The following is a 12727-nucleotide window of genomic DNA, read 5'->3' as shown; positions in this document are numbered from 1 at the left end:
TAAACAAACTTTAATATTGGCCTTAATTTCAAAAACATAGGTCAGAAAATGAAATCTAGTTTACATGTTGCCAGAAACAGTATGCACATGTTGCCAGAAACAGTATGCACATGTTGCCAGAAACTGTATGCACATGTTGCCAGAAACTGTATGCACATGTTGCCAGAAACAGTATGCACATGTTGCCAGAAACTGTATGCACATGTTGCCAGAAACAGAATGCACATGTTGCCAGAAACAGTATGCACATGTTGCCAGAAACATTATGCACATGTTGCCAGAAACATTATGCACATGTTGCCAGAAACATTATGTGCATGTGGCCAGAAACAGTATGCACATGTTGCCAGAAACTGTATGCACATGTTGCCAGAAACAGTATGCACATGTTGCCAGAAACTGTATGCACATGTTGCCAGAAACAGAATGCACATGTTGCCAGAAACAGTATGCACATGTTGCCAGAAACATTATGCACATGTTGCCAGAAACATTATGCACATGTTGCCAGAAACATTATGTGCATGTGGCCAGAAACAGTATGCACATGTTGCCAGAAACAGTATGCACATGTTGCCAGAAACAGTCTGTACATGTTGCCAGAAGATTTAGATTTGTTTAATATGAGGGCAACTCTTATTTCTTACCATGTTGCATTTTATTGTGTCAGTGTTCAAAATAATGATTTTAAAAATACATTATAATTTAATTGTCAACTCCTGTCTTATGCTAAACTTATCAGCTACTTTATGAACATGACATCATCGGTTGCATTGTGTTCAGATATGATAAAGTAGTCATTGTATTTGTTCAACTCATATCAATCTCATATCAAATAACAACTACCTACTTTAGAAAATACTGAATCCAAAGGGGAATAACAAATATTACAAGAGGCACATCAGTGCCTGTGCTCCACTGGCCAAAAGTTTCAAGCAAAACCACCTTACTGATTATCAAAATATATTTATACAAGCACCATTCAACACCCATCCACTTAGTCCTGCATAAGACCATCTTTTTTTCACTTCTGATGTGATGTCGGGTCTTTTGCCACTCGCGACACGTTGTCGCTGTTTAAGATATAAGTTTTTCCTTTAAACTATAAATATCGACCCAAAATAATGCTTAAAAGTTAAACAATTAATAAACATTTAATCTGAATAGATTATGAAGCAAATATCTAACCTGAACAAAAACTGACGAGATAGAATCGACTTGGTGTTTCACTTACACTTTTCGGCCATTTAAGTTACTAAAAATAGCTGTTTCATAAACTTTCAGAATGTCACTTAAACGAAAATTAATGTTCAGTCTATATATACTTTCCTATGTATAAATGTAAGGTTTTTAAATTGATCTTTTTGTGAGAACTTTATGCTTATATGTTTACTCATAAATTATTATTGTTTAAAAATTATTTAAAGATGCTATACGTGAAAAATTAAGACATTATTTTTTTTTCTATTAAAGGGAGGTAATTCAGTAGTAAAATGTAATCAAAGCCATTAAAGCATGGCATTTCTTTTCTAACCATGTTGATATTATTACAGTCTATTCAAGCAAGATGCCTTTTGTTTTTTACATAGTACCCATAGGTTCTGAAAAACAAGGAGCACTATTCCCAACAGAAGGATGTCACTCCCTATCACTGCATGAGCATCATAATAAAGAAATGTTTACTCAAACTGCAAGCTGCTCAATTGAAATAGGTATTTACCTCAAGCATACAGTTTTATAATGTGGCAAAATAGTCGGACTACTAGATTGTCATTCGGACTAGTAAAATATGCCATTATGCTAGTCCAACTGGCTAGTAGGTTAAAATGTTTTTCGTGAAGACTGCGGACGAGAAGTCCTTAAAGGTTTTTCTATTTTTAACTCTCGCAGCCATGTTGTGCAGCGGACCGGAACCATTTGGGCAATTTTGGTTAAAGGACATCCCGATGAACATTTATGTAAAGTTTCATCAAAATCTGATAATCGGTTTCTGAGAAGATGTAGTTTAACGTTTTTTTTTCTATTCTTAGCTCTGGTGCCCATGTTGTGCAGCAGACCAGAACTGTTTGGGCTATTTTGGTTAAGGACTACCCAAGTAACATTTCTGTCAAGTTTCATTGCAATACGATCATCGGTTTCTGAGGAGAAGTCGTTTAATGGTTTTTCTATTTTTACCTCTGGGGGCCATCTTGTGCAGTGGACCGAAACCATTGAAGCAAATTTGATAAAGGACCATCCAAGGAACATTTCTGTTAAGTTTCATCAAAATCTGATCATCGGTTTCTGAGAAGATGTTCTTTAAAGGTTTTTCTATTTTTTTTGCCCTGGCAGCCATGTTGTGCAGTGGACCGGAACCATTTGAGCAATTTTGGTTAAGGCCCACCCAAGGAACAATTCTGTCAAGTTTCATCAAAATCTGCCTATCCGTTTCAGAGGAGATGTCGTTTAAAGATTTTGCTATTTTTAGCTGTGGCGGCCATATTGTGCAATGGACCAGAACCATTTGAACAATTTTAATAAAGGACCACCCAAGGAACATTACAGTCAAGTTTCATCAAAATCTGCCGAACCGTTTCAGAGGAGATGTCGTTTAAAGATTTTGCTATTTTTAGCTCTGGCGGCCATATTGTGCAATGGACCGGAACCATTTGAGCAATTTTGGTAAAGGACCACCAAAAGAACATTCCTGTGAAGTTTTGTCAAAATCCGCTTATCAGTTTCAGAGGAGATGTCGTTTAAAGTAAAAGTTTACGCACGCACGCACGCACGCACGCACGCACGCACGCACGCAAGCACTCACGACGGACAATCTGTGACGACATAAGCTCCATGGCCTTCGGCCAGTGGAGCTAAAAACCAGAGTTATATGCCTTACTGTACATATGCATATTGTCGCTGGCAACATGTGAACTCAATTTCATTGTACCAAGTTGCATTTTTTGTCTTGAAGGGTGTTGGGTTATGGCCAAAGTTAGTTTTTGCACAATGATGACTTCAAAACCAAGGCCTCAATGATACCTCACACCTTTTTACAGCATTGTAAGCTGCACAGCCTCAGATCATTGTTTTAGAGTTAATGAAGGTCTGACTGTGACCATTGGCTGCATTATGGCTTTATCTCACGAGTGCGAAACAGTGGCTCCAGCTCTTTTAGGAGCTGTGTATAAAAAGGAGCCAATGACACTTCATGCCTCCACACTTTGGCTCCAGCTCCCTGGCTTTGGCTCCAGCTCAACCCAGAAAAGGAGTATAAACATGCTTATTCCGGTAATCAGGCGGTCATTTTTATTCCCGACAAAATAAAAGCACTCGATAATACGGGCTTTATCTTAAATGTAAGCTTCTTGAGTGAAATTCAGCTGAAAAATGGTGAAAATGTTCTACTTTCGTTTGTAAACATTGATGTGTTTGATGGGAGAATCGGTTTTATAACTCCATAAACAATATGTTTACAAAATAACCCAAATACGTGTGAAGATTAAACATATTTATAGGGCACTGCATTCCCCGATTTCTCAAATAAGCCCTCATAATTGTGATATTAGATAAAATAACGAGTCATACGTTTTACGATGATATCCGTTCTTTTGCTCTAGCTCGGAAGTGTCATTGGCTCCGTTTTATACACAGCTCCTAAAAGAGCTGGAGCCACTGTTTCGCATCCGTGTATCTAAAGTGGCACAGAGGTGACATCTGCAACACTTAATTCATATTGTGGCCACAACTTAGTATTAACTTGAGGCCACGACTTAGTAACTAAATTGGCCTCAATTTACTAAGTTGTGGCCACAAGTTTTTTAAGTTGTGGCTACAAGTTACTAAGATGTGGCCACACTATGAATGAAGTGTTGCAAATGTCACCTCTGTGCTACCGTATTTACCTTAGGCTCACAGGAACATCAGTCTCAGGGAGGGTAACTCAAACAGAAAGGAAAATAAGCTTCCTTGACTTAAACAACTTCAATCTTCACTCATCAACATGTCATGACTTTGAGGTTCAAATATTTTAGGAAGTTTAAGGTTTATTTAGTTACCTTTTAAGCAATTTCTAAAATGCACATGATAAAAAGGAAATGTAATCTTTGAGATTTCATAATGATATACAGGTAGAGGGAAGAATACAAGAAAGTCCTTACAAACAATAAGGAAGTAAAAACCTGATCACAGTATCAAACTTAGTCAATTAACCATTTAAATTTTTGTCAATACATTTAAACACCCTTAATCCGAACACCATAATTATATCCGATTCAGATTTGTTTCAAATTATTTTTTCTGTCCATATTTTTTGCTTCTTTGTTTAATTAAAATTTTCATCAATAAACCGAATATCATTGTTTCTAATTTATCGCCTTTTCGAATTTATCGCCATTCTGGAGTCAAAATTATGGTCCTGATTCGTTATTTTTACTTATTTATTGATTATTGTTTCAAATTAGAAACTGAGACCATGAAACTCACTGACACCCACTGGTCATCTTATAGTTTACACACATGTACATGTAGCACAATAAGCGCTTGTTAAAGAATGACATTGAGCACTCATAGATAACAAACAAAAAACAGCGACACGGCACATCAATCTCAGTGACTTTATTTGGACTTTTTTACCGCCTGTGCCTTGCAAATTGGGAAAAAAAACGAGTTTGGGAAATCAGGACAAAATAGCTAATATATAATGGCAAATATACATGTTTGAACTTTTTATGCTGTGAAAGATCCGGGCTCATCCTACCAGGCAACTTAGGCGATTAAGTCACCCTGCCCGCGGCAACTTCGCTGGTAATAACGTTACATCAACAAAAAGTATAATAACAGACTTTTCATTTTATTAAACAAATTTCAATACATTCAAAACGATAATTCAAACAAAAAGCAACAAAATTGTATTAGCCGACATTGCTTTTTTCATGACTTAATATCTTATGTCACCAATAATTCCTGAACACTTGTCATTTCTAATACTTACTAATACTGTTAATCCGAATTTAATATAATTGAACCACACTTTTTATCTGCATCCCGATAACTTCGAAGTAATGGTGTTAAAATGTTTAAAAAGATATAAGGAAGCTACATAGATTGAGATATCAGGATAAAGCTGGTCTTTGAGCCAAAAATCCCTGTGTCCTTAGACTTGCAATATATATGTAGCTACATTGGCTTTCAAGTATACCCGTAATCCTTTGTGACCTACAACTTGCAGTATGTGGCCAAAGTGGCTTTCTAGCATACGTGTTACCCTCCTTGTCACAAAAAATGTGCACCCATAGTCTTTGTGATTACTCCCAACACCAATTGAATGCAGGTAAAAAATGCATGACTTCAGCATGACTGAGCAGATACCCTATAATGTTTCCAAAGGATTTCATCACATTCTGTTTCCGGCTTTGAAGTATCTGTTTTGCATGCACAAGAATCGTCCATGAGTTCCATGTGGGCCATACCACCACTATCAAAACTCATTGTAATGTACATACTTTTGTACTGTACTCTGTAGCTGATTTCAGGTGGAAATTCAGTGTGTGTGGGGGTCACCATTTTGCGAATATTTGCCAATGGGGTTGGGGCTTTTCAGATTAGAGAAAAATTTGTCATTGAGAATAAATATTATGTCTAGAAATAAACAAGAAAGCATTAAAAATTAGACAGAAAAGATTAACACATGTGATAATGTTTGTTTCTTTAAGAATACACCAGAAATTGCGAAAAACGTCGGTCCGACTGGTAAATTTTGACTCGGTCAGACTAGATTTGTGATAGGGTCTGACTGACAGCTTTCACATCCAGATTAAAAAATAATGAAGATTTTATGTTTATCAAACACCGCTTAAAAGTAAGACTAATTCATTTTGTTTAACAGAAAATCGTGTTTTTATCAATGAAATTGTCAAATGACCATTTCTTTACGAATCCGATGTCGTTTTCCGTAAGTGTAAATGTCGGAATGCATACTGCATTAAGTCAAACACCATGCAGCATTTGCCTCCCTTAGCAATACATTGCTAAATGTTTACTACTGTTTATATATCACGCAATGTTTGGAAACACTAAAATGATAAACTTTAGTCATGAACATTAGGATATTTTAAACGATAGTTCCAAATGTTCCAAGCATAAATAATCTTATCCTTTGGAACATGTTATTCGATTATGAAACCAGTACGGTCCAAAAAATACAAATCAGAATTTTCATTACGATTAAGTGCGAGTGTCAAAAATTGGCTACCTTAAAATTTTATTCCAGGGCAATACCTGGCAAAACAAAGAAAGAACAAAGCAGATGAAAGCAGAAAGAAAAAACAATATGTTTTAATTTCTTGTAATTGTAAAATTAGCAACAAAGGCTTTGAAAAGGAAGTTTTCAAACAAAAATTGTCGGACTGGCAAATTTTCTTTCAGACCGACAAAATATCAGAGGCTGTCTGAATGACCGAGATTTTTTCTGAACTTTCGCGATGTCTGATACACCATACAAAATGGGTTATTGTGAAAAATGTCCTAAATAACTGGCGATTAATATAACATGCTGGTGAAACTTATCCAGTTGGCCAATTTTGCCTAATCAGTCTATTATTGAGCAATAATGGGAACAAAAGGAGCAACGTTTCATGCCTTGATTACCCAGAAGCACCAAACTGGAAGTTTTTGCGCATCCAGAATAAAACATTCATTATGAAACATTTACAATGCAAACACTCAAAGAATTACGCAAAGTGTACCTTGATGCACCCATTAGCTCAAAATGCACACAATTCCTTCAAATATTACAATAGCCTACAAACACATTGCCAGAATTTCTTTTCTTTCACTCAATAAGTCAAAGCACATGGAATTTGCAACATTCAGCCTCTGTATCAAAACGCATGAATAGCTTTTGAGAATTATCTACAGTACACTCAACGAGTTAGACCCACTTTCCGTTTTCCTCCGCGGATTTTCGCTATCGCGGCCAACGCAATGAATTTACGGTCAGCCGAAGAATGACGAACGCGCGTTCCTCGGAGGGGTAACCTCCACGAAACTCTGCATACATTTGATAAGAATCTATGCTAAAGTTATTTTTTTATTAAAAATTTCCATCGATAATGACGGCTTCAGTAAATTTCTATTATTCTTTTTCCTCTGCCCGTTTTACATGAAGTTAGCTTACCACAAGAATGCAGTCGTATTTCACTATTTGCACATGCATCATATAAATGTATTTTATGACCCCTCGGCGGAACTATTGCAACGCTATCGTTCATGTTAAACTCGGCAGAAAACCAGCCACTTGGAGGAACTCGGAGGGATTTAAGGGAGGGCAACAGTTTTACCCTCGGAGGAAGTCCGCGATCATCGACTTTATCCCTCGGAGTGAGCAAGAGAAGTGGGTCTAACTCGTTGAGTGTACTGTAACATCTAAAAGTTTCAATTGAAAACAAATCTCTTATGTTGAAACAGTAAAATTCCTCAGTAAAACTGACTATCTGATATCAAACAAAACATTTCAAATGACACACATTATTGAATTATAAATGAATAATATTATAAAACCTGAACTGTCTGGAATTTGTTTCTTTAAAAGAAAGGTAAATTGTAAGATATTTTTCATGCAACCCATATTGTATTTGGATGCTAAAATAAATGTAACTTTTTAAACATCTACATCAGACACTACTCATTAATGACAATTTACCAAATGCATAAACATTTTGTTAAAAAAATTCATTACTTTTAGCTCAAGTAAAAATTCAATTTAATTTTATGAGGTGCTACAAGTACAAGCATAAACGCAAACAGAATATAAGTAAATGTTTATAGGCAAATGTTTCATCACTTGTAATGCTTAAATTTTGGATGTGCAAAGCAGTTTGTTGCTGCCTGGTAAAGAAGACATTAAACGTTTCTTCTTCGTTTTAATACTTAATTGAGCTCAGCAATATTGGCCGCGTCAAGGCTGTTCGACAAGTTTTACCAGCATGTGTTTGTTTCCCACACTGACAAGAGGCTCATAGCATTACTCAACTGCTTTTTCTGAGCTTCATGGACAACATCACTTTGGGGATTAAATTGACTGTGAAATGTACTAGCAAATAAGGTATATTGACATAAAATTGCTTCAAACGAATGAATCCCCCACCCACCAAACTTTGCCAAGTTTTCTCAACTTTACTTACCTATCGTTGAAATAAACGTGGCATTAAAGGCATCTTCTGAAAATCGAAATAGCACACATGTTTTTCCTACACCACTGTCACCTATCAGTAACAGTTTAAATAGATAATCGTATGTTTTGGCCATCTTATTCACTTATAAATGTCAAAATGTTAGGAAACTCCCTTCATTTACGATGTGTTGTGAGTATGACGTCACGTTATTTCCGGTGAGTATCAAGAATGTTTTTAGTCGTAAGAATAGCAAATGTAATCCACAATAACAAATGCGAGTTTGATTTCGCACAATATTAATTATCTCATAGTTGACAAATAAGATGATTATAAACATAACTTTACACTTATTTACTAATTCGTTGATATTTGTGAATTTTAAACAACAGTATAAACACAACCGTTTTGATTTGTTTGATTTATAAATAAACACTTTACCGTAGATTTGCATAGGCGTCGGTGGTGTAAAGGTTAGCATGGTTGCCTTCCAAGCAGTCGATCCGGGTTCGATTCCCGGCCGACGCACGTCTTTTTGATCTTTTTACTTACTTACTTTATCGAATATTTGAGTACCGTGCCGTGATATAATATTTCATGTATAAATCAACTTCAACGCACTGTTTCCGGTAAATAAGCCTTTGCAAAAGAAAATAAATACATCTGATATAGTGTCAACCCCTCTAGGATAACGCTTAGTTGTGATTCAGCCATTGACGTTGCCGTGACGTCAATTTTAGGAATACGTGTGTCGTCATGATGTCTTGCAGCGATATATTTGTATAATAAAAAATATGATCGCAAATATCTATGATCTTAACATCGCCTATTTTTAACAATCGATAGAGCCCTTTTCAGTATAATATTAGTAAAGCTGTAAAAATAATTATAAATTCCACGTGAAAAGAACGGACGTTTGATAATCGAATATGTATGAAAGGATGTAATTTTAATTCGCTCATTATTTAAAAAAAAAAAACGTCTTTCAAATAGAGTAAACCGGCACATTATATAAAATGTGTTGTAAATTGATTATTTTTAATGACAGGAGTTGTTGGGGCCCTTTTCCAAAGGGTGGTAATTCAATGACTGCTTTAACATCCCAAGAAAGCAGAAACATAAATAATAATTTTAATACTAATTTTTTTTTTAAACAAAACCTAATAAAAAGCACGTTGATTGTATACGCCGTGTTCCTGTTGTTGGGGGCCCTTTTCAAAAGGATGGTAATTCAATGACTGCTTTAACATCCAAAAGAAACAGAAAGCATAAATAATATTTATTTTTTTAGAAATAAAATATAAAGCCCGTTGATTGTATACGCCGTGTACCTGTTGTTGGGCCCTTTTCAAAAGGGTGGTAATACAATGACTGCTCAAACATCCTAATGAAGCTTAGAAAATAATTCCCTATAAGTAAAACTTTATCTTAGTGAGGGGCATCACGATCCCCTCCGGCGCCTTGCTTAGAGATACGCTCATTACTATCAACAAATATGGCAGGCTTACCTGACAACTACAAACACATTATATTATATATTGAACAAGAATGAGCATAGAGGGAACGAAACGATAACCGGCACCTTAAGCGACACACACGATAGTGATTCACACGATGAACGAAATACTAAGCTAACAGCAAAATGTATATAGAATATTTATTGTTTTACCTATTTTACCTTTTGAAATTATCGAACCATACGAATGGAATTCATGAATTTAAGCAGGGTATCTGGAACGATACAACGAATACCAAATCGACTATCCATTATTATCAAGCCCGGTAAAAAAACATTTCATCCCCGGAGTTATGAGATGAACGCGTATAATTTGGATCTCTACTACTTTTAGTAGATATACATTATTTAATGATTTCCAATCTACATTATGGTGACAAACCATTTCTTTTCTTTTCTTCTTTCGTTTTCACATGAAAGGATAAGGTATTAAGGAGTATGATGATATATATCGATTTAACCATAAATTATTAAATTAATGCAAGTCACCTTAACCTAAAACGAAACCATTTTTTTTTTCGGCCGAAGTAGTCAAGAAAGAAAACCAATATCGGTATAAACTGTATAGAGACATTTTGAGTTAACAATTCTACCGATTTAAACCGTTACATCCATAGTACTATTAGAAGTTCATGACGATATGACATGCTATTCTATGTGATGGTGTTGTAATATAACTCTTCTGGTCCAGGTCCATTGTTAGGAAAAACAGTTTTTGATCCTAGCCCTAATTCATTCATACACTTAAAGATTTTTAAACTTTAAAAATATATATTGTTACGACCCATTGATAAAAAAGAGAATGCACTGGACAAGGGGCTACATACCTGTGTATAGAAAGTATACCATGTACTTTTATCCTGTACATACATATTAAAATGGAAAAGAAAATCGGGGGCGGGCCGTTTAAAAAATATATATATATAAAACAACCATAGTAACCCTCTCTATATATGTACATGAACATTTAAAATACATGTAGGGAAAACTTGTAAGTAATGTCAACGCACTCTCTGGTCTTGAAGAAGTTTCAATTATTAGATAGTGAGGCAATAGTCGGGCATCGACAACAAAGTGGTCAGTTCATCTATATATTAGAAATATACATACATATATTGGACGAAAAGTCCTGTTCTCACAACACTTTCTTGTAAATGAACTGACCGCGAATCTTGCCCATCCTTTAAAAAAAATACCATTCTTATACGTAAATGTTTTTTAAGATACAATGCAATATCAAACTTACAACTGTAGTAAAGACTAGACAAATGAAACCACATCCAATAGTCAGAGCTGTGTGACCACTCTAGATGTCATTCATCGCAGGTTTCGCGGCATTTTGTGTACAAAATTACTTCTTTGGCGAATATCCCATCAACCGATGGGGGTAAAGCTCCCCATTTGGCTTCAAAATTCTGTTAAAATTCTGTTTAAGTCACACTTGGGGATGTGACTGGGTCAAGCCATAATGCAGCCATTATAGGGCGCGGGCAGACCTTTATAAACTCAACAACTGCGGTAATCCGACACTTTGTCAACATTATGGGTGTTATGACCATACGGTGATATACAGTGAACTAGGTCACACCAATTTCTTTTGTGGATTTTGGTTTTAAATGTTGATCGAACGAATGTCCTATTTCGTAAATAGCCCTTATATTTCTCGTCCTGTTAGGTAAGATATGATCAAGAAGTCGGACAAGTGAATTTGGTAAAATGTTTGACAATTAAAGGGCCATAAGTATACATAATATAGTGTGATCAAGCTGTTAATCGAACTCAGTTGAAAACGTATGCCAATAAACATTGTTACCCATCTTTACAAATCCACATGTAATGGCTGCCATGCTACGTCGCCACATGTAATGGCTGCCATGATACGTTGCCATATGTAATGGCTGCCATGCTACGTCGCCACATGTAATGGCTGCCATGCTACGTTGCCACATGTAATGGCTGCCATGCTACGTTGCCATATGAAATGGCTGTCAGGCTACGTCGCCACATGTAATGGCTGCCATGCTACGTCGCCATATGTAATGGCTGCCATGCTACGTGGCCACATGTAATGGCTGACATGCTACGTGGCCACATGTAATGGCTGCCATGCTACGTCGCCATATGTAATGACTGCCATGCTACGTCGCCACATGTAATGGCTGCCATGCTACGTCGCCACATGTAATGGCTGCCATGCTACGTCGCCGCATGTAATGGCTGCCATGCTACGTCGCCACATGTAATGGCTGCCATGCTACGTTGCCACATGAAATGACTGCCATGGCTGCCATGCTACGTTGCCATATGTAATGTCTGCCATGCTACGTCGCCACATGTAATGGCTGCCATGCTACGTAGCTGCCATGCTACGTCGCCACATGTAATGGCTCCCATGCTACGTTGCCACATGTAATGGCTGCCATGCTACGTTGCCATATGAAATGGCTGTCATGCTACGTCGCCACATGTAATGACTGCCATGCTACGTCGCCATATGTAATGGCTGCCATGCTACGTTGCCATATGTAATGTCTGCCATGCTACGTCGCCATATGTAATGTCTGCCATGCTACCTGCCATGCTACGTTGCCAACATAAACACACCAAAGCCTGCAAAGGAACGGGCGTGACCACACTTGTGGACAGTGTTCAGAAACTGCCACTATTTATTGGCGATACTTATTTGTAATTAAGCACTAAGACGAACATAAACCATTTCATCTTCGACAGATCTTTGCAAACGTGAGATGGCCATACACAATGAGTTTTTAAAAGAATGCATTGGAGTGGACATCCTATATGCGGACTGGGGTAGGACATGTAAGACATGGACGGCGTTTCAATGTATAACAACGGAATTTTATTATGCAAAATAATACAAGTCTATATACAATTTTTAACAGACTACATATATGAAAATAATTACATATGCGGTTTATTTAAAACAACAACAACTTCTAAAGAACATAAATATTTCACTAACAATTGACGTGAAAAGCTAGCAAACCAAGCAGGTTCATGTTGGAACTCTGACACGTTAATCACAGCATATATATGTATCTGT

At 36.5% G+C, this 12727-nt stretch overlaps 1 protein-coding gene and 1 non-coding gene across 2 annotated transcripts in view; one reads left to right on the top strand and one right to left on the bottom strand.

The window, feature by feature from the left end:
* LOC128221849 (ras-related protein Rab-8A) overlaps positions 1-8359 on the bottom strand; it is a 31978-nt gene extending 23619 nt beyond the window's left edge. The window contains exon 1 of the mRNA XM_052930468.1: positions 8160-8359. Within this exon, the coding sequence (XP_052786428.1) occupies positions 8160-8283 (124 nt within the window). The 5' untranslated portion in view covers positions 8284-8359. The remainder of the gene's footprint in view (positions 1-8159) is intronic.
* A 244-nt stretch (positions 8360-8603) lies between these two features.
* Positions 8604-8675, top strand: Trnag-ucc (transfer RNA glycine (anticodon UCC)). The gene has a single exon. It is a non-coding gene; the product is annotated as a tRNA-Gly (tRNA).
* The last annotated feature ends 4052 nt before the right edge of the window (positions 8676-12727 follow it).

The sequence above is a fragment of the Mya arenaria genome, chromosome 16 (assembly GCF_026914265.1).
Source record: "Mya arenaria isolate MELC-2E11 chromosome 16, ASM2691426v1".
Classification (NCBI taxonomy): domain Eukaryota; kingdom Metazoa; phylum Mollusca; class Bivalvia; order Myida; family Myidae; genus Mya; species Mya arenaria.
Note: the sequence above shows the minus strand (reverse complement) of the source record. Positions and strands in the feature narration are given on the sequence as shown.